Source organism: Ursus arctos, unplaced genomic scaffold, assembly GCF_023065955.2.
Source record: "Ursus arctos isolate Adak ecotype North America unplaced genomic scaffold, UrsArc2.0 scaffold_4, whole genome shotgun sequence".
NCBI lineage: Eukaryota > Metazoa > Chordata > Mammalia > Carnivora > Ursidae > Ursus > Ursus arctos.
In genome coordinates this window covers 89,437,941-89,465,259 of record NW_026623056.1, presented here as the reverse complement: position 1 = coordinate 89,465,259, position 27,319 = coordinate 89,437,941, and the positions used below count along the sequence as shown (strand labels likewise).

The window sequence follows — 27,319 nt, the reverse complement described above, 5'->3', positions numbered from 1 at the left end:
ATCTTTCAGCCTACCTTTAAACAAAGTGATTTATTTTCTATTCTTGCTCTTCACAAATCAAAAGCAAATCTCTTCCACAGATAAAGGGGAGTCCCCATGAAATACGACACCTCACACACAAGGCAAACATCAGAATCTCACTTTAGATGTTTAACGATACCTGAATTTACTGAAATTTTAGGACTTTTTTATTTTAAATAAAATGCCAATTATGCTATGGTTTTATTTTCTACAATAAGGGACAGTTATTTCCGTCTTTTAAAACAAAAGACAAACCAAACAAACAAACGAAACTCTATCTTCCTCTGAGAAATAGCTAGAAGGTTTAACAACTTCTTTCCCTCTTGGTCAAGGCAACTTCCAATACTTCGATTACAGTACTTGTTCTTGGGTTCAGGTGGCATTCTGAGCCAGTTTCCAACATTCTTGGGTTGTGGCTGCTCCTTTATTCATGAGTTCATCCTATGCTGTCAAGAAATACCTTCGCATGAAGCTTCTTAAATCAATTTATTTTTTTTTTTTTTAAAGATTTTATTTATTTATTCGACAGAGATAGAGACAGCCAGCGAGAGAGGGAACACAAGCAGGGGCAGTGGGAGAGGAAGAAGCAGGCTCATAGCGGAAGAGCCTGATGTGGGGCTCGATCCCATAACGCCAGGATCACGCCCTGAGCCGAAGGCAGATGCTTAACCGCTGTGCCACCCAGGCGCCCCTTCTTAAATCAATTTAAAGCTTCACATATGCAACCGAATGCACCCTGGCCCCTTTAGATCTCTGCACTTACCTTAAATATATGTTCATCGGCCCCTCCTGTGACGAACACGCTTGAGGTTTTCCAGCTGGAAATGATCACTGCCTGCTGCCAGCTTGTTGGTTCTCTGAACAGCCAGTTACCTGAAGCAGTTTTTGGCTTTCAGCATTCGGATCCGTTCATGCCATCCCTCAGGCCCTCCTGGGTGTGTGCATTTAATCAAACGAAGAGTGTGGAGTGAGAGGTGCTTACCTGAAGGACAAGCCCACTCTGCTCCGGCGGCGCCCTCCGATGAAGCTGTTCTTCCTGTTCTCAGCTGTCACTGTGATCTTGCTGTTTCCCCGAAGCCCATGTGGTTTTTGTGCTGGCTCTTGAACCAGAATTAGACTCCAGAGATCTTCATTGCCAAAAATCCCCCTCCACAGCCTCGTTCCACCTGCGTCTCCCTTGCCACCTGCAAGGTGAGCTCTGCTCCTGGCAGGTGACCTGGCCCAGACTCCCTCCTCCTGACTCAAGGCGCCACACTGGGTTCGTCTCAAGCAGTTCTGTATCCCCCCTCCCCTCACCTCTTTGGGTCGGGCGACGGGGGCCCCATGCCTCAGGTTTGCATCCTTCTCTTTTTTTGAAATTTCTTTTTTTTTTAATAATCAACCTATTTTATTTTTTTATTTTTTTCATAATAATTTTTTATTATGTTATGTTAGTCACCATACAGTACATCCTTAGTTTTTGATGCAGTGTTCCATGATTCATTGTTTGTGTATAACACCCAGTGCACCATGCAATACGTGCCCCCCTTAATACCCATCACTGGCCTATCCCCGTCCCCCACCCCCCTCCCCTCTGAAGCCCTCGGTTTGAAATTTCTATCATGAATCTTATTCTAAGATCTCTGGAAAGGGTCTCCTTTCAAGTGCAAGTATCTTTGATACTCCCACATGCACACACACCGTGCACACTGAGCTGCTCTGGCCTCCATCCTTCCAGAGATGCCCCGGCTTCTTCCCTCCCAGCCTCCCAGCTTCCTCTCTAACTTCGGCATGTCTTTACTGAGCTCCCGCTCAATACCGGTCCTGCTTTCAGAGCTGGAGATACAATGATCAACAAGGTCCACAAAGACCCCATCTTAAGGGAGTTTATGTTCCTGGTGGGGGAGACAAACACTGATCAGATAAATAACACAGTTTCAGATTACGATAAGTGCTGGGAAGAGAAGTAATTGGGGAAAGGGATCAAGCCTGGTGGGGGTCGGGTTGGGGAGAATGGTCAAGGAAGGCCTCTTGGAGTAATGAGTTGTGAGCTGAGATCTAAGGTGAATGGAGCAGAGAAAGTCCAGAAGCCATCCTAAGGGGACAATTGTGTGGGCAGAGGAAGAGCAGAGGCAGGAGACCGGAATGAGCTTCACATTCACCATGCAGAGCAAGAGTTCGCTCTGAGCTGACGAGCTTTCAAATACTCCCATAGTATTAAAGTGAGAAGGACCCAGAGGCCATGAACTGCACCTCCAATTTTTGCTCTGCATACCTGCCCCGGGTAGACCTAAATATCTCAACATGCTCGTCCTGGCTCACTGCTCTTTGATGTGCATTTGTGATCTCACCTTCTGAAAGACTGTCTTGTTCTTTTAGTCCGACATCTCCAGGACACATGAAGTGATGGTGGGACTCATTACAAAGGGTCCCAAGCTTGGAGCTCAGAGCCCAGTTGCCTTTTGCACCGACCCCCTCCCCTTTCTGCCACTGGTTGGGGGCCTGAACCGTCCACCTTTTTGAGTGCTCTTGTGGATTTATCATAGATGCCGCTATTGTGTGCGTCCTCCAGTTCCTAAGTATGTGTTCTTTTGTTCTGACTGCCTTTTCTCTGACTCTGCGCCCCTTCACTCACTGTTCTTCTTGGTTGAGTTATTGGGGTTCAGCTTTAGTTGCTGGGGAGCCCATGGGTGGTACAAGGTAAGGAGGAGGTCTGTGCCTGATAACTTGTAAGGGAGAGGTAGGAAGCCCACCTGTGTCCTGCTGAGTGGCCAGAAAGAAGTTTCTAGATGCCAGTGCCATGGGTGACAAGCAAAAAGTTCACCACAGTGAAAATTCACTGTATCTCCAAAAAGGCTCTTTGAAAACACAAATCTATTACACTCATTTATTCAACCCGTATTTATTGAATATCTTCTCTGTAAAAAGATACTGTACCAGGTATTATCCTAAGACATAAAAGTGTTAATATATTCAACCAACACTTTCCACAATCTCCTTAGTTCATCAGAATAGCACGTAGTATCATAAACAGCAGACAGAGACCTAGAGGCACAAGACAGATAAATGAGGAAATCCAAGAATCAAGGCAAAATCTAGCATCTGGAAGACAGGGGCGACCTCCTCCCCCCACACACACACCTGCCCCCAGTAAGATGTCATGATAACCTGAAGGTGCTGGGAATATACAAAAAGTAAGAAGACAGCAAAGACCATCATATTTCAGTGCGGTCCTGTGTGGACTCAGCTGGCACCAGCTTCCAATGCATCCTATATCCCAGACTGGGAAGTGATGAGCCTTAAATTCAGGTGGCGTTGTGGATGCTCTCGTGTTGAAATCCCTTGTGTAGGATTTGTGCCCACTGCTCAGGGTAGAGACTCACGGGGATTTGAGAATCCAGCCCTGTCTTCCTCACTGGTCATGACCCCTGCTCTCTGGGTTCCGAAACTCCACAAATGTATATTCCCTCTGCCTAGAATCCTCTCACTCCTTCCGTGGGATGACTCAAGATGCACAGGGTTGTTGAGACGGGTCTGCCAGCCCCACAGCGGAGCCGGTGCGGCCTCCAAGCAGTCTTCCTCCTCGGTGCTCCCTAGTGTGGGTCCTCATGGGTCTTACATGGAGCTGGAGCTTCTTTGAACCTCATGGACCCTTCCTCACTGGGTGCTCCAAACACCCAGCTCAGTGATTCTGACCTGGTCTAAATGCTGGGGCCAGTTTTCCGATCCTTCTTTTTATTTAGAACTACTTTATTTCTGAAGAATCGTGAGCAGCAACAAACCCAAAGCCCCACTTGGTACCTCAGTGTAGCTTTTATAGCTCAGCAGTGAGTAGGAGAATTGCAATATTGATGAGCTCTTAAAAATGCATGAAGCCTTATAAGTACAAGCCAAGAACGGTAGTGGAACCGGTGGACCTCTGGTATCAATCTCGCATTATTTATTTAGGGGTTTTCCTGGTGGCCATTTGGGAGTGAAGATTCATTTACCAAGAGAGCTTAATTTACCAGTTTTCATTACCTTGCCACAGCATTAATATTAAACTAACAAAGTGTTAGATCTCGTTTGCCTCCAGAATGGGCAGACTCCGTACTCTCTCCCTTTGTAACTAGCCCTTTGATGTTGTACCATCATTACAAGTCTGATCCGTGTGGCTCTTAGTGAAATTGCTAGAAGTCAAAGTAAGCATCCTTTGCTTCTTACCTTTGCATCAATACCCAGCTCCATCCAAGCACAGATGAGAAGCCTTATTAGAAATTGATGAAAGTTCCTTATTATATGGCCTCGGAGCAGAGCTAAGTCCCCAGGGACTCTGATTCGCTTTCTTTCCACATGTATTTGTTGTGAAAGCCTATGCATGCTTTCCCTGGTGCTAATGAAGTATTGCTTTGGAGGGGGAAGAAGGCTCTTGCCATGTGCCTCGGAATTTTAGGCTCCCCAAAATGCATTCATTTGTTTCATACTTATCCTCAAATTCCTAATGCATTGTGCTTACCCAGTGTTCATAGGTGAGATAGTAAAGAGCATAAGAAAGACTTTTTCAGACTTGAAGGTGCCCTTAGACATGACCGTACCCCCTTGACTTGACTAAAGATAAGATGCAAAGCTTGAAGGGGGTCACAGAACCGTTTAGAGGTAAAGGCAAGATTTTTACAGGAAGCCCAGAAGTCCCTAGCTCATGTTCTTATCCCATCCCAAGCTCCCACCTCATCAGACCAAGTCAGAGGAAAACCCTGTGACCGCTGTTCCATGGGACCCATCCCTCACTTCCTCCCAAGAACTGAGGCCACAACTCCTGTGCACTAGTAGGCGCTGAGCACTACGATTCCGTGTTCTGATTGAATGAAATGTTTTCCAAATAAAATTAAAGCAAAATAAGGGTCCACCTGGAATTGTGAACTTTAGCCCCTTTAAATTATGGTTTCTCAGGAGCAGCACAATGAGCACTGGCGGATTGGAGGCATGGGGGGCGGGCGGTGGTGTCCTGTGCTTTGTAGGTGTTGGACAACATCCTAGCCTGTGTCCAGGAAAGGCTGGTAGCAGCCACCCCCCGACTGAGACATCCAGATAGTCTTCAGACATTGCCACATGCCTCCTGGGGGCAGGATCTCTCTTTGCTGAGAACCACCGATCTCAACTTTAGACGTCTCCTTCCCTAGTGTGCACCGAATGGCAGGAAGCATCATCTGAGAATAGATTCATGGAATGCACATCCATTATAGATTTTCTGAATGGATGCATTCTTGCTCTTTTTCAACATCGATTTTTGCCATCCTTCTTCCAAAGCAAAAGTGCATTCAGACTTCTTGTGTGTGTCTGACTCTACAGAGAAAGTTCAGGACGTTTGGCTTTCCTGATAGCAAGGGCCGTCTCCTGGTTTCAGATGAGTGAGGCAGGTTTACTATGGCAATTTTTACGAGGTGGGGCCATCCATGGCTAGAAGGCCCCCTTGGGGAGGATGGCAAGCTTTGAACACCTACCTCCTGGTAGATGTGGGACCATCAGGGGGTCTGGGGGTGAGGAGTTGTGAAGGCGCCCGTGAGCAAGGTGGTTAGGGACAGAGGGAGAAATTGAGGCCAGTTGTTTAGTGTGAACTCTCAGAGATACTAGTGGCACCAAAAGTCCCAGGGGCGGTGACAGGAAAATGGGGAATGGACCATGATGTTGATAATAAGGCGTAACATTGAATAGTCCCTAAGCCGCCCCTGGTCCCTCAAGGTGGGAGTCACAGGGGCAGGGGAGCGGCAGCCTGTGATCTGGGAGCTGCAAGCTGAGGAGGCAAAGAGGGAGAAATGTCCTGGACTCGGGGGCCCAGGGGTGGGCAGGTGTGGCCAGGCGAGGGGACAGGGCCACGTCCTCACCTGTGATCCACACCCTGGGGGTTCCTGTGGCAGTCTCTTCCCTGCACCCCTCTGCCGTGTCCCATCAGCTTTTCTCCGTTTATAGCTCTTTGTCTCACGTTTTCATCGCCCCCACCCCCCCAGTCCTGTCTTGTGTCCCTTCCCTCCGCTTCCGCGTGTGTGTTTCCATTTCTCTCATTCCCCCTCTATCCCTCTGTCCCCCCATCTCTCTCTGTCTCTCTGTCTCTCATCTCTATGTGTCTCTCTCATCTCTCTCTCTGTCTCTCCATCTGTCTCTCATCTCTCTGTCTCTGTGTGTGTCTCTCTCATCGCTCTTCCTCTCTCTCTCCCTTTCTCCCTCTGTCTCATCTCTCCTACCATCTCTCTGCTTCTCTCAGCCCCATTCCCCCCACTCGCCCTGCCCCAACCACCCCTGTCAGCCCCTCCGACCCCAGTCTGGTTCAGCACCTCAGCCCCTAAGCTCAGCCTCTCGGAACACTTTCTTCCCTAGGGTGTGTCAGCCCCTCCAGCCTCACCCTCAGCCCACGTCTCTGACTCAAGGGCCGTGGGCCTTGGGAGCAGAGCACAGTGGGGTGACTGTTCATAACACACAAGTGCGTGAATAAGTACAACAACCAGTGGGTGGGGTGTGCCCCAAAGGCTTATCTGGGGCTCCTAGCCCCCGTCACAGAGTTTGCCCTCATGCTGGGCTTGGGAAAGTAGCTAATGGGTTTAGCTAACAAGGAAAGTGCTAGAAGTATGGGCAGTTAGGTCAGCAGGGCAGAAGGAAGACCTGCAAAGGGGCATTGGGGGTCCCCAGATCCTTTTCCTTCTGGCGGTCAGAATGTGAGCCCCGGTCTTCCTGCACCTGTCCCTTTCTCCTGTGCACCTCATCCTCTCCTGTGGTGTCTGCTTCTCCCTCCCGGGGTTTCCTCCCCTCTGCCTTTGTGATGCACGCACACACACATACACACATACACGCACACGCACACACATAGTCATATAAACACATACATACCCGCACACACAAACACACAGTCATATTAACACATACATACACGCACACACACAAACACACACATAAACACACACATAGTCACATAAACACATACACGCACACACACAAACACACACATAAACACACACATAGTCACATAAACACATACATACACGCACACACACAAAAACACACACAAACACAGTCACATAAACACATACATACCCGCACACACAAACACACACACAAACACACACATAAACACACACATAATCACATAAACACATACATACACGCACACACACACACATAAACACACACATAGTCACATAAACACATACATACACGCACACACAAACACACACACAAACACACACACAAACACACATAAACACACACATAGTCACATAAACACATACATACACGCACACACAAACACACACACAAACACACATAAACGCACACATAGTCGCATAAACACATACATACACGCACACACACAAACACACACACAAACACACACACAAACACACATAAACACACACATAGTCACATAAACACATACATACACGCACACACACAAACACACACACAAACACACACATAAACACACACATAGTCGCATAAACACATACATACACGCACACACACAAACACACACACAAACACATATGCACATGCACACACACGGACGCGCACACAGGCACACACAGAGACACATATACACATAAACACACATTTACATACTCATGTGCACGAATATACATGTATGCACACAGAGACGCACATGCATTTGTACACACATAGACACACACGCACATACACACATGAACAAATACAACACAAGCACATATACACACACACACACACACACACCCCACTTCCCTTGACATGGTGCCCTGGTGGCTGCGTTGCACTCCGCTGCCATCTGCTTCCCCCCTCCTGCCTGCACGGTTTCACCCCTTCCCTCCACTTCATTCCACGGCGGAGAGTGTCGGCGTAAGGAAAACAAAATGAGGGGAGAGGAAGAGAAAGGGGAGAGGTAAGGCTGAGTAAAGCAAAGAGGAGGAACTTAGATAATAAAGGATCCAATCCTTGCTGAAAGTAGAGGCAAGCTCCACTGTGACTGGTTTACCGGACATGCGCTGAGGCCAGGGTTTGGCTCTGCCCACGTCTGTGGCGATGGTGGGTCGACGCACAAGGATGCCGAGGGCCGTGCGTGCCTGACAGAGGCGATCATAGCGCTCAAAGCAAAAAAGATCCTTGAAGGTCTCCTGGGTCACAGCCGCCTTCCCATGGGACACCTCCAGAGGGTCGTGGTGGATTAGCCTCAGGGCGTGTCGCTCCACAGAGGTGGAGGGGGGCCAGCGGCCAGGGGTGGGCTGGCTGGGAGGGCTGGATGGCGAGGAACCAAGACACCTGCTGGGAGGGCTGGACGGCGAGGACCCAAGACACCTGCTCCCTGTGGATTCAGAAGCCTTCCAAGAGGCTTCTGCTCCCTCCCGAGGGAGACTCCCGGAAAGCCACCTCCAGCCTAGTCCTGAGAGGGTCTTCGGGAATCAGCTAGACAGGTGTCTGCTTCCCCAGGGGCAGAGGAGCTGGGGAAGAGGTGCTGCCTTGACTTCTGTAGGGAGGAAGGGAGGGCGATGGCTCAGAACACAAGGTGGGGATCCCGCAAACCACAACCGTGTTGGCTGCGGTTACTGGTCTCTAAAGAGAAATTCTTTCCTTTCCTGTGACCAACCTAAGCAGGGACTGTTCCCATACAGAAGTGTTCAGAGACACTTCAAGAGAAGTCCTCCCAGCCAAGAAGAAAGGACATCTGTGTGAGTGTCCTGGCATAACGAAGGACCACAGACTGGGCGCTTCCAAACAACATGGATTTATTCTCTCACAGTTCTGAGGACAGAATTCCAAAATCCTGTGTCAGCAGGGCCGCGCTCCCTCCAAGGACTCTAGGAAAGAGTCCCTTCCTCGCCTCCTCCAGCTTCTGGTGGCTCCAGGCGCTCCTCGCCTTGGGGCTGCATCTCTCCATCCTCTCCCTCCCTCTTCACATGGCTTCTCCCTTCTTCTCTGTCTCCAGTCTCCCTCTGTCTTTCCTTATAAGGACACCTGTCACTGGATTTAGGACCCATCTCGGGTCCTGATGATTCCGTCTCCAGATCTTAACTTCGTTACATCCACAAAGAATTTCTCCTGCTCAGGTCACACTCACAGATTCTGAGGGTTGGGCCATGGCCATATGTTTTGAAGGGGTGGACACTGATCAACCCACTGAAGACAGAAACCAAGGTAAACAGAAGAGTTCCCGGCTCATTCCCTGGCCGGTGTCCAGCCTGTAACTTCAGACCTTCTGAGAAGGGACATGTCTGACAGTAACCCTTCCACATGCGTTGCCTAATGAAATCCTCACCACAAGTCTATGTGGTGGTTTCTACTATTATTCCCATTTTATGAGTGAGGAGACTGAGCCCAGATTCAATGCAGGCAATGCCTCCCAGACCTCCACTCCTAATCTCCACTGTTAGAATCCTCATCTAGCTTCTCGCATGGAAACAGGCAGATGGAGGGCGGGAGGCTGAGAAAAGCAGGTGTGCCAACATCCAGACCGTCACCACGGTTTCCATTCCTCTTCTAGCTGGAGTCATAAGCACACGGGTTGCTTCAGATCTGTAGGCCTCTGAAGAACAGAGAAGATGCATGGATGATTAGAGAACCCAGTTTCCCAAGTGGTACTTGGACCAGCACATGGGGTGGAATTTTAATGGCCATAAAGTGCCTTTAATAAACAAAGCTCACCACCGATTACTCTGGTGCTTTCTTCCACCTAAGTGCATGAATTATTAAGAGAACACATTTGCAGCATTCACACTGTCAAAAGGGCTAATTAGAGCACCACGCAACTTTACTAAAGCTTTGCCTGAAAAACTGGATCGCTCAGATATTGGATATTCAGAGATAGTTGGCAGAACTGCAGGAAAGTAAGCAAACACAAGTAGCCCTCATATACAAAGACGTGGGCACTGGACCGTGTCCAGTTCTCACCCACCTTTCTCAGCTACCCTGACCCTCCTGATGACTGAGTCTAACATGGGAGCCCCCGCAGGCAGAGGGCGGCTGTCCTGGGCTTTGTCTTTAATTTCAAACACATTTGTTCCACCTAATCCAGGACCTGGGCATCCTGCAATCCAGCTGGGACCAAGAGGCTATGGTTTTTCCAGGGCTTAATAAGCCCCGTTCGTTCAGTGGGGAGTTGCTGGGATAGAGACTCATTCTCAAATCCGTTACAACACATTGCACATATGTCAAGTGCTCAAGATTCACCTGGGTCTCAGAAACAGCATGAGGTACTCTTGACCTACATTTTTAAAAAATCCCGGAGGTAAACGACTTTCACAGTTTCTCAAGTATGTGAACAAAATGATAAAAGACTAATAGTGACTACATCAAAAACTAATGATGTACTGTATGGTGACTCACATCACAGAACAAAACAAAACAAAACAAAAAAAGCATAGTCATGAAAGTAAATAAAAGAGCAAGTTATTGTCATTTGCTTATTAAACTCCTAAGAATGAAAGATAGGTCATTGCTTCGAGGAAATTGGATATATGAAAATCCACACATCCTTCCCCGTCGCCCTCCCACCGTCCTCCATTCGGAAGCCATGATCCTTGGGCGGCTTTCTGTCTCACCATTGCAGCCCTTGGACGTTCCGTGGACGTCCCCTGAGCTCAGACTGTCGCCGTGCCTCCCCCCACCTGCGCATCCTCCTACCTGGTCTCTTGGCTCTGGGACAGCCCGCCCCAAGCCCGTCTTCTAGCCAGAGCTGCCCACCCAGTGTGCCATGAAGGAGTTACGAGTGAGCCCCTCCGTCCCTGGATGGCCAGGAAGAAACTCCTGCATTCACCCAGGAGGCTGCCGCTCAGACACCCCTCGACTGCTTGCGGGGAGGACCAGAAGCGCTGGGCCAACCAATGAGCACTACCCTTTCCTTGGCATCCTTCCCTCCGTCCTCCAGCCCTGTGCTCCCCCGAGTGCTTCCGATCGCATAGGGGGGTCCGGTCCATCACACTTTATACCCGGGGTGCCCTGTTGCCTCTGATGTATGTTTTTCTTTCCATCGTGGGGTTTTGAAGGGTCTTGTCACCTCTCTTTCTCTGGCTGAAGTACGACACTTGAGACTGTCCGTGACCGTGCCGTAGAAAAGCCAGCTCACCCTATGCCTGCTGGGACAGGGTGAGGACCCTTCCACCTGCCTTTGTGCTGAGCTCTGACAGGGGTCTGGCAAAGCACAGCCAGGTACGGCGACATCTCCAGCTCTGAGCCCCGAATGGCCCTCGGCACCTGCTTAGCAAATGAGGAAGCCCACTAACTGCTCTGTGTTTCTTTGCAGGTGACCTCATACATTTGCCTCCATACCTTAGAATGGACTTTTTGTTAAACCGCAGCGGAGCAGGCACCAGCAGGGACCTGAGTTTAGGGCAGGCGTGCTTGGAACCTCAGAAAAGTCGGACCCTGAAGCGCCCCACGGTCCTCGAGCCAATCCCCATGGAGGCCTCCTCCTCCACGTCCTCCACGAGAGAGGGACAGCAGTGGCAGCAGGGGGCCGTGGCCCCATTACCTCAGCGAGAGGGAGCGGAGCTGGGACAGGCAGCTAAGATGAGCAGCTCCCAGGAATCACTGCTCGACTCTCGGGGCCATTTGAAAGGAAACAATCCCTACGCAAAATCCTACACCCTGGTATAACGAACAGCATGACTGGACAGCGGTTGTAAATACAATTTAAAAAATTCAATCAAAGCTACCTTTTTTTTACGGAATTCCAATATTTATAATGAAAGAAAATTGCCAAAATATATTAAAAAAAAAAAGAGAAAATACTGAAACCACAGACAGTGCAAAGACTCTCCTGCTTTTTTTCTGTCTGAGTGTGAGCTCCATCGGCCTGGGCGTCCGATTTTTTGGGAAAGAAGTCCAGTTTTATGATCTTCACAGGTTATTGCATTTTTACTGATTTTCTACAAAGTGCATGGGGACTAATTAAACCTTCTGACTGGAAGTTCTAGCACACGAGATTTAAGAACGAAAACGGGGGGGAAATGACCCTCTTTGTGAATTTAAAAGGAACATTGATTTGGGGGCAGGGGGAGACTTTGGTCATGTTTGCACACCTTTCTTTCCCATTAGAAACTGGGTCCTCAATTTGACCTCCTTCTGTTGTGAATTAGAATGAGTGCCGTCAGTGAAGGGGTGGGGGGAATCAATTTGATTTTCTTTTCTGTTTATTTTTTAATTTAATGAGACACTCTTTGCATTTTGTCTAAGCGAAATAAAAAAGAAAAGGTGGTCTGCCTTTATTTCGATGTCTACCTCTCTTGTCTCCTACTGATTGCTGGGTCCTCCTTCCTCTTGACGCTTGTGTTTGCAAACACCAGGGCTGACCCCAGCGCCTAATTCAATAAACCGGAGAGGACGCCAAGGCTCCGAGCTCCTCAGGAATGGCTGGGAAGAGCACAGATGACGCAGCTGACCCCAACCATAACCAGGGGCTGGCCAGGTGCCCTAAGCCTCCCCGACGTTCTGCTCCTTCCTTGCCTCTCCACGGCACCACGCCCTCTAGCTACACCAGGGGTCAGCAAACCATGGCCCGTGGGCCAAATCCAGCCCCCTGCTGCTTTTATAAATAACATTTTATTGGAACACAGCCATGCATACCATTTGCATTTTTTCTACGGCTGTTCCATGCCACGGCGGCAGGGTTGGGTCGTTCCAGCAGAAATGGTATGGCCTGAAGAGCAGAAAACATTTACCATCTGGCCCAATACAGAAAAAGTTTGCAGACCCCTACTCTAGAGTCCGGCAGTTAACACCAGCTTTCTGGAGAAAGGAGGAGAGGTCTGGAGAATTCCTCACACCTTACCCTCCAAGACCTGTCCTGTCATCTCCGTGACCAGTATCCAAGTTTGCAATAGAACGTCTCAGTATATGTGCCTCTGGTTCACTCCTCTGTAGCCAGAGGAAAACCAGCCAATGGTAAGTGATGTTCCTCTGAAATCCAACTTTTTCTTCTTCTTCCTCCAAGTTTAAATTATTTACCATGTGGCTCATTCTAAAGAGAACTTACCCTTAAGTACTCTGGACTGCATTCTTCATCCCATGACCCTTCCACAGTGTGCTCAGCAAAGAGCACCTCATCCTCCCATGGCACCCACACCCCGTCCCAGACTTTCTCAGGTCTCCATGACAGAAGTTTGGAACTGGCCGTGAAACTTGATCAAATGCCCATGGCAGCTCAGTTGCCCAGGTAACAGACTACACAAGTACCTTCCTCTCTCTTTAATATTCTCTGCAGGCTCCCATTTAAGCCACCAGCATAGACTGGTGCCAGTTATTGCCATCTGGGAACATGTTCAGAAATGTTTTTCCTGTTCTCCCCTCCTCCCTCCCTGCCTCCCTCCTGCCTCTCTCTTCTCCATCACTACTTCCTTCCATTTACTCTCCAGGCAGGCACATTTGCCTACATAGATGCAATGACACTGAGCGCCTGCAGAACAGATCCAGGACTCAGTCAAGGCCACCTGCTGACATGAACGTTAGATGACTCTCTGCTTGTGAAGTGTGTGTGTGTGTGTGTGTGTGTGTGTGTGTGTGTGCTGTCTTGCCATGGTTTCAGAATTTGATCTGTGTCGACAGCTTATGGTCTGCACCCTCACAGGCCCTCGCAGACTGCTTTTGTATGCAAAAGAAATTAAATGCTACTTTCTGGGGGAAAAAATTAAAACTATCTTTCATCAATTTAAAACTTCTCTATTCCCCAAAGCTAGAAGTTTACCATTTTTTTTTCTTCTCAAGCTGTGCAAAAATAAAAATTCTGCACCATGCCTGCCTTTGTAATGGATTACTTTCAACAATCCCGCCTTGAGGATGTTCATTAAATGAGTTCAACACACAAGCATTTGTATCGGAAAGTCCAGGTCCCTACCTTTCAGGAAGAGGTCCACTATTGATGGCCACAACGAGATCCAGATCCATGGATTAAAAGGGGCACTGTGCAGAAAAACAACCATTCTTGGGTGATAAGAATTCCTTTCCCTCTAGACTTCTGCCTGTCTCTAACCTGATTTATAATGTCTTTGAGAGGTCATCTTGTTAGGCTAAGTCTGAAACCAGACTGATGTATCTTGGAGCACCGGAAGTCTGATAAGTGCTTCGTCCTCTGCCAATAACTAGAGGGTCAATGAACAAAAGCCATTGGGTCAATGGATAATAGCCATCAGGTCAACGGAGAAGAGCTAGCGGGTCAATGCATGATAGCTCTCAGGGTAATGGAGAATAGGTGTAGAGTCAATGGACAATAGCTATTGAGTCAATGGGCTGGGTTTCCTCTAAGGCATCCACCCAGCCGACAGTCTGAAAAATGCCCACTTTCCTGAAGCGAGCAAGGCCTTCTCGTAATTGCCAGCAGTAACCACACGGCCCTCACTGCACATACATCTGCAGGAACCCTGGTGCTTCCATTCAGTCCGCATGTCTGCCTGCTCACTTTCTTGTGTCCACGCCTGCCATGACCACCCATGAAGAGAAGGGGGTGGAGAAGTGGAGGTAGGGAAAGATGGAGGACTGAAATGATACAAAGGTTATCGCAGGTGAGACTGGATAAGCTCTCATCCCATCGTCTCTGTGCCCTTGCCACAGAGAATCTTGATAATACTTTGAGACACAGAAAACATACTGTTGCTTCAATTGTTCTTAAAATTAGCAGATCTCACTCAGTTAAGGTTCTTCTGATCTGGGAACTTGATCCTCCATAGGCTAAAAGCTCCATGTGATTTTTAAGGAAATGACTGAGGCCTAGTTGTGAACTCTATAAATCTACTTCTAGCAAAGGCGGACAGCCTCCAGGCACTAGGGTTGGAAATCCAAGGACTAGCTGATTAGAGTCGTCACCTACCCTGGGAAGTTTAACGGGAGCTGATGCTATGTCTCTGTTCAACAGCCTTTCTCAACTGCCTAAAGAATGTGGCCTGGAAGGTGTCATCAGCTCTCTGAAGGCCACTTGGGAAGATTAAGTATCGACAATTTAATATCCAGGGGTCCTGAGCCCCATGTTACTCTTCCACCCATTGGCACAAAGTGACCTGTCAAACCACAAAGCCAGAGGAATGAAGCTGCAGTGAAGGAAAAGCTTTCTTCAGCTCTTAGAAATGAAGCCGCTGCAATCTTAACAAGGGCGGAAGTCGAGGAATCTTCAGGTCTATGTAGAACGGTGTCTGTTTGCTCTTGTATGTTGTTTATTTGAGAAGATTTGTGATGGTAGAGCTCTTGAGCTCTCAGCTCTCAATTTCTGAGCCTGCCAAGCCAGGGCTAGGACGAAGTTAGACGGTAACTAAGGACATGGTCCTGGGGGAGCCCCTTTCCCCTCTGCAAACTGAAGCTGAAGACTAGGACCTCCGTGTTAGCTGGGTCACTCAAGTGCCATTAGGCATGGTGGTGAGGAATAACTGTTGAGAGATAATCCAACATGGGTCCTTGCATTTGGGCATGTCTTCTGAGCGCAGCATTAATAGATTCTGTTCTGTACTATCTTTTCAAGGATGTCTGCATAACAACTAGCGTTGGAAGATAGACCTATGTCTCCCTGATGGGCAAAAGGCAGATCTGTTTGCCAACCAAGATAATAAAAGCAATGTCTCCCTCCAAGGCACAATTTGACAGGTTTGCCAGCAACCCTTTTTGTTTAAGTTTGGAGTTTCCTAGGCATTGGACACAGGCATTCACACCCTCCAGCATCCCTGCCTGTCTGCATGACCTCAGGCAACTTCCCTTGTGTTCTTCCATCTTCATTCTAATTTCATCTTCTCAGGAAGCCCTCCCTGAACACCCTATTTCATACCGCATCCAGCCCCCTCCCAGCATTCCTGTTCCCACATCTTCTGTAGCTCTCAGTCCATACCCTTCTCTTCTTCTGACTTTCTATGTAATTTACTTATTTCTAATGGTTATTTTCCATGACCTGTCTTTTCCAACAAGAAGGTCAGCTGCACGAGGACAGAACCCCGTTTTCTCATCATGTCCTCCACTCCTAAGTCAGCACCTGGTCCATAGCGGGCATCCTAGAAATATTTGTTGAAATTGGAAAGATGTTTGGTGTTTCTTAACTCCACGGTCCGTGAGCTGTGACACAAACCTACTGCGTGCACAGAGTCTCCCTGGCTCCTCTGCATCACGCTGCGGGCCTTCGGGGCGCAGGGGAACTGAGGGGAGCGCGGCCCTCATGCCAATCACTGTGCTGTGAGTAATACCACGACCGACTTTCAGACTTAGGAGACTCGTCCTCTTCCAGCACCCGTGGAACTGTGGCAGACCAACCTATCAGTTTTGGAGTATGGTACAAATCTGAGACCCTCTACAGAACCCAACGATGGCGAACTAGACGTGGGGAACACTAGCCCCCTCTTCCACTCTCTAGCAGGACTCCTGCAGCTTCCGCGTCTGGGTGTGATCCACTCACAGACTTTTTGCAATTTGATGGGAATGTTGTTGTTATTGTTGTTTTGCTTTTCTTAATCTCTCGCTTTCAGAAAGGGGGAAAGCTGGAAAAAGTAACTTTGAGCACATGGCAAGGAGTGTCTGTTTCATCTCCCAAGACAAGCTTGGCAAAGCCGTAAAGCTCTTTGTGTTCCAGAAACTTCAAGCCAACTGTAAGAAGAAAAGGCAATGTTTATTGTCACTGGCATTGTGCCTCCCCAGAGAGGGCTGTGCTCTGCTTCAAAGAAATAACCCTTCTATGGAGAGAAAAACAACTGAGATATACATTCATGTGTGTAATGAAGGGAAGGTGCTCAGAAATGTCCTTGAGACAGTAGGGCCCCGGGCCAAACTACCGCAGAGGGGCTTACCATGACCACTTGGGTATCACAGACAGGGCGAAGGCAGCATTTCCAACCATGCTTTGTGCGGGCACAAAGTCATGCTCTCAAAGAGTTAATTCAGTGTTTGCCTCAATCTCTCATTCTCTGAGATTCCCCTAAGGGCTGAATGCCTCAGTAAAGAGAGGGGACCTCCCCTCGCCACTCCATGGAGAAATATTTAGAAACCTATTTAAAAGATGCTTCCTGTTTCCAGATCCAAAATTCAACTTCGGAGATGGAGCAATGATGGTGCCGGAATGCTGACCTAGCACTCGACCCCAGGTATGTGGAAACAAAGGACCCTTGACCTGAGTGAGAGCACAATCTTCCATGCAACCACTGTGCCCACACTCAATAACACACAAATGAAACATGTCCCACACACCACGTCAGCAGCCCTCCAACATCTACGTTCCCATCAAGGAGGGAGTTTGCTCTGCCATTGACCAGGAAGGCAACCTGATGACAGTCCAAAGAGATATACTCCGCACGTGCAGAGCAAAGCACAAGCCTGGCAAAGATGTACTGTTAGCCCAACACTACCTATTTCTCTGACTGCTTGGCCACATGGCAGGAGAGCACGTCTGTTCCATTGAAACTTCCACTTATCTTCGTCCATGATCTTCAGCGTAGTAGACCTCAGTGAAGACATTCAGCCCCATCATGTGGCAAGAGTTAACCTTCAACATCAAGGAGATGATGGTTTCGTTAAGAGTAGTTAAGAGTCTTTTGAATTAGGGACACCTGGGTGGCTCAGTCGTTAAGCGTCTGCCTTCAGCTCAGGGCGTGATCCCGGCATTCCGGGATCGAGTCCCGCATCAGGCTACTCCACTGCGAGCCTGCTTCTTCCTCTCCCACTGCTCCTGCCTGTGTTCCCTCTCTCGCTGGCTGTCTCTCTCTCTCTGTCAAATAAATAAAATCTCAAAAAAAAAAAAAAAAGAGAATCTTTTGAATTAAACCAACTATAATGAAGATGCCTCCAACAAGGGTTATCAGAGCAAGCAGCAAGGGCGTTCTAGTGGCTACAGAGCTAACTGGAAACCCTCCAGCTTCCATCCTTGTCAAAGACTGTTCTCAAGATGCTTTTGTCTATTTGCCTCCCTACGTGCCCATTCTGCTGAACATGAAAAATTGTGTGTGTTTAATGATGTCGGGTCATAGGAGGATGTGGGGCTGTAAGGCACACGGTATAACAGCAAGAACACTGTGCAGAGAGGCTCAGCTCTAGCACCAACAAGCCCAGGAACTCACCGTGATATCTCGCGCTCGGCCATCTCGTTTGGACATCTGCAAACAGACCGGATCGAATCAGCTCTCCAAGGCCCTTCCAGCTCAACAAGGGGATGATCGTTCTTGGTGTCAATCTCACTGGGTAAATATCTGAGCTCCTTGGAAGTGTGCGTGAGAGAGGAGGGCTGCATTACATTCATTTTTTTAACTCCTCCATCCCGCCCAGGCATCAGCCGAAACTGGTAAATGTTTTTAAATGATGCTTAGGAAGTGACCGTAGATGTGCAGATGTTTTGTAGAACGCAAAAAGGATGTTCTAAATATGCCTAAGCCCAGGTATAAGACAGATTTTAACCTTTTTAATAAACTCCTAAATTCAGCTAATTACTGTGTATGTGCTCCTTATCCTGAGGGGAGGGAAGAGTAAAGAAACCTGATTCTGACTGCTTGGCCACGTGACAAGAGAACATGCCTGTTTCATTGAAATTTCCACTTTTGAAGGTTTCGGGTAATAGAGACTTCACTGCGTATTGCATAAAATCTCACATACTGGTATTGAAGAGATTGACCTTCCCTCAGGCCCTTCTAAATAAAAACGTCTTTTTAGGTGGGCTCTATCCAAACATTACATTCAACGGATTTCTAAGTTTGTGCCGGTAACCCTTGTGGAGGAGTCACAGAAAATTGATGCTTGTAGTTGTGCCACCGTTGGCAACAAGGTCGGTGTCTGTCCTTGGTGGGTACAGCCCACGTTTGCCAGGACATCACACTTCCTCCTCTTGGCAACGTAATGCTCTCCGAGAGGCAGCCCCTCAGATTTCCTCAGTGTGCTGCTCTTGAGCCGCTGGGGTTACCTTTCTTACAAGCAAGGAGAGCCAACGGGCCCTGGAGTTAACATTCCCCAGTGACTGAGGAGCACGGGAGTACGGAAGCCCAGCTCCCTTGCCTCCATATGGAGCAAAATCCAAACTGCAGTGTATGCTGAGAGCATGAGACCAGCCGAAAGCTGGGACGTCGCTAGATGTCACATCCTTCCTCTTCTCTCTTCCAACTTCTCTCCCCCACTCCTGTTTTGCTTTCTCCTGGTAGCATTGTAGCCTTGTAATAAATGATTTGCATATAAATTCACACCTCAAGTTCTATTCCTAAGGAGGCATACCTAATGTCAGGTCTCCCACTTCATTCTACCGCCTGTATCTATCCCAGTGCCTAGTATGTATTACATGTTCAATAAACACCAGGCAATAAAGACATAAATGAATAGGTAGCATCACAAATGTTAATACCTCTTTTCTTATTATTTTCATTAAGAATTATTATTATTATTATTATTACTCTTATTATGATTTTTCCTGGGAGAGGCTTGCTGATTGCTTTCGGACCTTCTTCATGTATGATGTGACTACAAATCTTGTCCAAAAGTAAAGGACAAAGCATAACAAATCCTCCTATTTTGTTTAATTATTTTTTTCTTTTTTTAGTTGAATAAATTTTACATGGAACATTATGAAAATTTAGGGCGTACAGCATGTGAATCATTTCTATATTGTACGTCGATACTTTACACTGCCATTGTAATGATATTGTCACATTCTGTACTTACAGTGCAATATTACTGCCTATATTCAGTATGCTGTGCATAGTTCTCTATCGCTTATCGAGGACCCGTTACAAGTCTGTCCCCTTAAAGGCCATCAACCTTACCCCCTCACTCCCCATCCCCTAGTAGCCACCATATTTACTCTCTGTTTGAATTGTAAAATGCTCTTCTGCATTCTTGAGGTGACAGAAGCCGGCTTTGGGGAGTCTGCTCCAAGGCTGACCTGTGAGCCTGGAGAAGGCAAACGGAAACCAGCATGAGAGACCACTGACGGACACTGTCTCCACTAAAAAGTGAGGTGGAAGCTTGTTCTGGGTTAACCTTTGCTCCCAGGCCTTCTCACCGATGAGGAACTGGCAGGACGCTGCTAGGACAGGGACTCTGCAAAGGACGTTTTCATCTGGATTGACAAGCTTGGGGAATAGGTAAATCCGTCAGGGCTTTGAAGTCAAGGAGGGGAAGTCGTCGGTTTCTTCAGCAGGGTTGGACTCAGCCAGGAAGCATCCAATTTTATCTTTTGTCTTTTATCTTTGACCACAAAATCCTTTCCAGGTTTATAACCTAATGAGGATTAACATTTGGACCAGCAGTAAAGGTTTTCAAAGATAGAAGATGCGATATTTATAGGTCTTGCAACACATGTAGAACCTTTAACACCATTTCCAGAAATCTGAATTTGGTTTTCTTTTAAGGCTTTTTTTGTGGTACCCCACTTTGTGGCTGATTCATCCTCCCAGCTCCCTGCTAAGAGGAGGCCAGTGTTGCTAACACATGGGGCGAGAGATTGTTGACTTGAGTTGAGCACAATATTTTAAAAGAGGGCCAAAAAAGATATCATTTCACACAAAGTTCCTATGAGCTAGCCTTCGGACCAAAAATAATAGATATATGGGAATGGGCTTCATTAGAACCCGCCCCATTACACAGATAGAAACCACTGAACCCTGAACACACACCACACCAGGGTCTTTTCATCAAGCAGTTAATCTTGAGATTTAAAGAAATAGTTAAAGAGGTCTTACTTTTTTTTTTTAGATCATTTCAAAGACTTTTGCACTGACTTGCCTGTGCACGATAACCCTGCTGGAATCTTAATACACAGTGATTAAGAGTATGAGATCTACAGTGAGATTACTGGGTTCGATTCTGGGCTCTACCATGGATAAGCTTGTAACCTTTGGGCAGTTACTTCCCATAGGAAACAGGAAGCATAAGAAATAATACTAACTTCTTTCAGGGTTGTTGTGAGTATGGAATGAGTTGGTGCATCTAAAAGGCTCAGAATAAGTGTTTGGCACATTTGGGTTTTAATAAGTGTTAACAGTTGTGGTTAACGATTCCTTTGACACACTTATTTAAGACCATGCGTGCTGAGGAACACCTGTCAATGGACAAGGTCCCAACAAGCATCCCACTCACTTCCAAACACTGTTTCAACATTTGGGCTGAGAAGGATCATTTTGTTACATTTGTAGATATCAGGGTAAGACAAACACTCCCAGGAGCTTTTGGTTGGGTGAATGTCCATGGGGCTGAAATCAATTCCTAGCCCAAAAGCATATACGTAAGTACGCTTAATCATGTTTAAATGTTTAATTATGTAGTGACTTTTCAACTTTATATCATGTCTTCTGGTGATATGAGCCAGTTTAGTTCATAAAACTAATTATATTAACATATATTAAAGAAGAAGGAGGAAGGGGGAGGGCTCCAGAAGGGAAGAGGAGGGAGACAAAGAGGAGCTAATTAAAGCCACTTCTTAAAGCATTTAAGGGTTAAACTTCAAAAGAAACTGTTCTACTATCACTCTAAAAAAGGCATGCTTAAATTTTTTAAATAGTCATTAACGTCATGTAGCTACGTGTCCTCCTGTATTTCTTATTTATTAGACTTAATAAAAGTAGCAAAAAACAAATTCTTGTTTCTCGAATGTTCTATCTTTTTTTAATAGCCAAATTACATTGAGTAACGCTTGACTAAACACAGAAAAGCATCCACTGGGACCCTGGCCATGTAGGAAACGGTCACGGCACAGCCACTTGGAAGCCGTTCCTTCCTGCTGCCCCCACAGTCCTGCTTAATGTCCCGTCCTTCGGCAGTGAGGGAGGACTAACGCGGCTTCCACATGAAGTTCCACAGAGAGGTTCTCTAACTACTGTAACCTCTAACAGAACTTGACAAAACAAGATTTCCCTGAAAACCGTTGAACCCATACTCTGGAAGAAAGCGATACGCAGCCAACCGTGCGTGTACAGCAAGTCTGGAGATTTGCATCCAGTCCCAGACCTCAGATGACCCGCATGCCCCCTGCCTTCTGATATTTATGCCTTTGTGCCATCCCCTTCCTTTGAGTGTGGCCAGCACCTGGGATGTTCTTTCCACAAACAGAACAAGGCAAAAGCGACCGTGTGTCGCTCCCGTGATTACATCACATAAGACCTCACTTGGCTAGCCACCTTGCTGTCACATCCTGCCGGCCTTCGAGAAGTAGCTGCCGTGCTGTGAGCCGCCCGTAGGGTGGACCGTGGGGCGGGGGACCGTGGGGAGCCCCTGCAAGCTGACGGCAACTTCCGGCCAACGGTCGGTCCTCGGTCTTGCACCGACAAGGAAAAGCGTTCTGCCAATAACCTGAACAAACTTAGAAACACCTTTTTCTCCCCCAGGAGCGTTCCCATGAGACCCCAGGCCCTGTCCACCCCTTCACTGCAGGCCAGTGAGACCCTGAGGCTGAGAACCCAGCCACATCCCACCCCAAACCCTCACTGACAGAAACCGTGAGACCTTGACCATGCATTGTCCTCAGCCGCTGAGTTACATGGCAGTAAGTGAGTCATACACAAATTAAGAAGCCTCAGACGTGTACGGACGTAACTATCTGGTTCCCCCATAACTGAACTCAGCCTCCATTTGAATTGGTGATTAAGGGGCGCCTGGGGCTCAGTCATTAAGCGTCTGCCTTCAACACAGGTCTTCATCTCAGGGTCCTGGGATCAAACCCCACACTGGGCTCCCTGCTCAGTGGCGAGTCTGCTTCTCCTTCTCCCTCTGCCCCTCCGCCCTGCTTCTGCTCTCTCTCTCTCTCTCTCTCTCTCTCTTTCTCTCAAATAAATAAATAAAATCATTTAAAAAAAATTAAAACTCAATCCAAGGAAAACGGCCACTTCTAATTTATGACTCAGCCTGTTGGGGGTAAGTAGTTACCCAAATGAAGGATGCCTTCCTTCCCCTTCTTCGTGGCCAACTAAGTTCTGGGAGAAGGTATGCTCTGGAGAACACACATGGCTCAGGACAGGCTGGCCGGACTGAGGGCTCCAGCCCCGGCACCTGGGTCTCAGCGAAGCTGCCCCTCATGGCCTGTCAGTGTTCTGTGCTGACAGCCAGTGAGCGCTAGGCCCGCGGGCCCTGCCATGGCCGCTGTGCCCCCCTGTTCTGACTTAGCAGGCTCTCTGGTCCCCCTGGGGGTCGGCCCTCCCTGGGATGTGCAGGACCTGGAGATTGCATTGGAACCTCTCTGGCTAATGCCTCCGTCACCTATTTAAGGGTCTGCTGGAGGAGATAATGCCGAGCGAAATAAGTCACGCAGAGAAAGAAATTACCGTATGGTTTCACTCATTTATGGAACATAAGAAGTAGGAAGATCGGTAGGAGCAGAAAGAAAAGAAGAAAGGGGGGTAACAGAAAGGGGAATGAAGCATGAGAGACTATGGACTCTGAGAAACAAACTGAGGGCTTCAGAGGGGAGGGGGGTGGGGGAATGGGATAGACTGGTGAGGGGTAGTAAGGAGGGCACGTATTGCATGGTGCACTGGGTGTTATACGCAACTAATGAATCATCGAACTTTACATAAAAAACTGGGGATGTGCTGTATGGTGACTAACATAATATAACAAAAAAAAATTATTATAAAAAAAATAAGGGTCTGCTTAGGTCATGCTAAGAGGCTTGCGGTATTTCCAGATTATGCTCATTGGGCTCTTCAAACCTCTGTGCATGACTCTTGCCTCTTTAGAGTTTAAAATTGCCCCTGGGAGTCTTCTCAGACGCCTGTGAACTGCTCTGTTCTAACTTCCCTTCTCCTAAGCACCTTGCTTCTTGAATCCTGATTTCCCTTTGCAAGAAGCTGAAAAGCAGCCTTTGCCTTACATTCTGTGTCTTCTCCAGAAATCCAGCTTATTTGATCCTCTCTGTACTTGGCCCTCCAAGCTTTCTGGCCAAAATTCACAAATCCTTTTGTTTTTCAACCAAGTCCAACTCTTACACATCAAATTCCCTTAGCTTTTAGATTCTTATCTTTACAGTGAATGTCAAGAACCAGTTTTGGCACTTCAAGTCAAGAATTTGGCCTTTGTTCTAGACAGTATCCTCTCTTTCCTTGAGATCTGAGAGATAGAAAGTTGCCTGACATATTGCATGGAGCACTGGGTGTTATACACAAGTAATGAATCATGGAACTTCACATCAAAAACTAGGGATGTACTGTACGGTGACTAACATAATAAAAAAAAGAAAGAAAGAAAGCTGCCTGAACACTTGTGGAAAGACAGGAGGAACAGAGGGGACACTATCAAGATAATCATATGCCACATACAACCATGTATGAGTACAACAGGCAGATTTTGCCCCCCTCAAAAAAATATGTTGCAGTCCTAACCCTGGTACCTAAATGTGACCTTATTTCAAAATAGACTCAAGTTAAAATGAAGTCATAACCCACTAGGGTGGGCCCTACCACAACCTGATCGGTGTCCTTAGACGCTGACACACAGGGAAACAGCCACGTGATGCTGGAGACAGAGACCGGGGTGGTGCATCTACAAACCAAAGAACCCCACGGATTACCAGCATCATCAAGAGCAAGCAACAGATTCTCCCCCAGAGCCTTCAGAGGGAGCACGGGCCTACCAACACCTTGATTTCAGACTTCTGGCCTCCAGAACTTTGCGAGAATACATTTCTGTTGCTGTAAGCAAGCCAGTTGGTGTAACTTATTAGGGCTGCCCGAGGACACCAAGCAGACAGCCGGATAGGGACTGGTCACAACCCTGCAGTGACAGCCCTCCACCTCCCTTCTCCACCATCAGACTCCAAATTCCATGAACTTATCAGTTATCATCCTTCAGATGCAAGGCAGTGAATATGCAACATACCCTGATTTAAGTGAAAAAAAGATTTTGTTGGCTCAAGCTGAAATTTGGGGAATAGATCTGATCAGCTTCAAGAGCAGCTGGGTACCGGGGTTCAAACACTGTTACTGTCACCTTCCAGCTTTGTCTGTATTTCCGCTTGTCCCTCATCCTTCAACGCTCAGAGAGTCCCCTTGGGCTATTCATCCCACCCTTTTGTTCTTCCTTTGCTCTTGCTTTCCAGTAATTATCCTTTCTCTCTGTCCAGCTAATCAATCAACCACATAACCAGTTTTAATCCTGAAAACTCATTTGGCATGAGACAGTGCTGCGCGGAGATGAGGAACCAGGCTCCCTGCCAACCGTTAGCTCTGTGTTCTTGGTGAGTTATTCACTTCTCTGTGCCTCATTTGTAAAATGAAGATAAGAAAAGTAATTACCTCACAGTGTTGCTTTGAGAACTAAGTTGAAAGACATTTAGTGCATGCAACTCAGAGAGTTCATAAGCATTCAGTGTGGAGAGTAGGGCCTGACAAACAGTAAACGCCATAAATGTGTCCCGACTTACAGAAGGAGCGGCGTGTCATGCAAAGGCCTTTTAAATTAATAGTAAAACTTTACAAAGCAAGCCTGTGACATACACTTGCCCCTCCCGGAAGTTCCACAGCGAAGAAAGTGAAGCTCAGAGAGGTTTAGTATCGTGTCCGAGATCACCAAGTTAGGAGAAGGAGGGGAAAAATGAAGGGAGGGGAGTCAGAGGGGGAGATGAACCAGGAGAGACTCTGGACTCCGGGAAACAAACTGAAGGTTTCGGGGTGGGGGGGGATGGGCTAGCCCGGTGATGGGTAGTAAGGAGGGCACGTATTGCGTGGAGCACTGGGTGCTGTATGCGAACAATGAACCATGGAACATGGCATCAAACACTAAGATGTACTGTATGGTGACTAACATAACATAATAAAAATTTTTTTAAATTAAAAATAAACACACACACACACACACACACACACACACACAGAAAGATCACCAAGTTAGCAAAAGGTGTAGCTAATATTCTCAAACAGGTTTCTCATCCAAATATGGAGATCTCTCCCTCTATTTGCCTCTTTCTCCTCTGTGTTCCAATATACCCAAGAGCCCCTTGTCCTAAACAGATCCTTCCCTCCTCCTGCTGGGTTCTGAATGTCCCCTGCAGGGCATAAAGCTTCTGTCATCTGTCCCCACTTGTATTTCCTGGGATCTCATATATGTGGCTGACACTTCTGTATTCCTGATCCTTGCTTCCCTCCGAACCCTTTAGAGTCTTGTTTTCTTTCTACATTCTCCCCAGAATGCTCTCTTGAAGGTCAGTAAACAGTCCCTCAGTGTGGCATCGGATGGCCTTCCCAAGGCCCAGTCTTCCTGACCACCGGGAGAGGGGCACCTGTCCATGACTCTCCCTTGGAATGGTCTCCCACCCGTGGCTCGCCGGTGTCTTGGTCTGTTTGGGCTGCCATGGAAACGCCACAGACGGAGCGGCTTAAACAACACTTGCTTCTCGCAGTTCTGGAGGCTGCAAGTCCCAGACCGATGGGCCCACAGATTGGAGTCTTGGTGAGGCCGCTCCCTTCCTGGCTTCCTTCTGGCTGTGTCCGCACATGCCTTTCCTCAGTGAGTGGACATGGGCGAGGGGGTAGAGGGCCTCTGGTTTCCCTTCGTCTTCTTATAAGGGTGCCAACCCCGCCGTGAGACTCCACACCCACGACCTCATCTAAACCTAATTACCTCCCCAAACCCCGTCTCCAAATATCATCATATTGGGAGTTAAGGCTTCAACATATGAGTTTGGGGGGGACACAGACATTTAGTCCATAACACTAGGCTCTGCACCCCTCTTTTCTTCCATCTGGGACTTTGGAGTGTCCTGTGAGCCCCCAGCCCCCCGGCCCTGTGGCCTCCTCCAGTTGGAACTAGGCGCTGCCATTGCTCCGAAGCAAAGTCATCAGGCCAGTTGGAAAGAAAGAAGAAAGATGTCAAGTTCTTAATATCTGAGGGGTTTTTAAAGCAATAGCCCCAGGAAAAAAGGAAATTATTTTAAATTTATTTGCTTTTCCTAAGAGGGAAAAGTGCTCTTTAAACCAGAAGAAAGGCAGGGAAAGGAAAATAATTAGATGTGCACAAAGTCTCTGAGAAGGAGCCATGAACCCACTCCAGGACTGTCCCCAAGGGGAGGAGAATGTAGCCTCTGATATGATGGGGATCAGAGAGTGGAAGGGACATGCGGGCCCATCTGCATGGAATGCTGAGTCCAAGAGCACCAGGTAGGCTCACAGAGCCCCCACCCCTGGTAGACTGGAGAGGAATCAAATGAGGTGGCAGACAGGGTCAGAGCAGGGGTCGCTGTCCTGAGGGTAGGGGCATGGGCCAGCCAGAACTGAAGATTACCAATGGGACATGCATGTATCGCATTGGCCAGTGTCTACAGAGGCCAAGTGAGGCCCAGTTCTTCCCCTGCCAAGACGCCATCATGTTAGTCCTAAGAATGAATTTGCTCCCACCCTCGAAAAGCAGGGGTGAGGGAAAGGAGCCTCACTATTCACTGTCTTTCCTGGGAATTCGGGAGATCCTGTTTCTG

The 27,319-nt window shown here is 47.8% G+C and overlaps 1 protein-coding gene across 1 annotated transcript in view; it reads left to right on the top strand.

Annotated features, from left to right (window-relative positions):
• Positions 1–11,586, top strand: part of DSCAM (DS cell adhesion molecule) — a 597,611-nt gene extending 586,025 nt beyond the window's left edge. The window contains 1 exon segment of the mRNA XM_048215087.2: positions 11,234–11,586. Within this exon segment, the coding sequence (XP_048071044.2) occupies positions 11,234–11,586 (353 nt within the window).
• Positions 11,587–27,319: the final 15,733 nt, after the last annotated feature.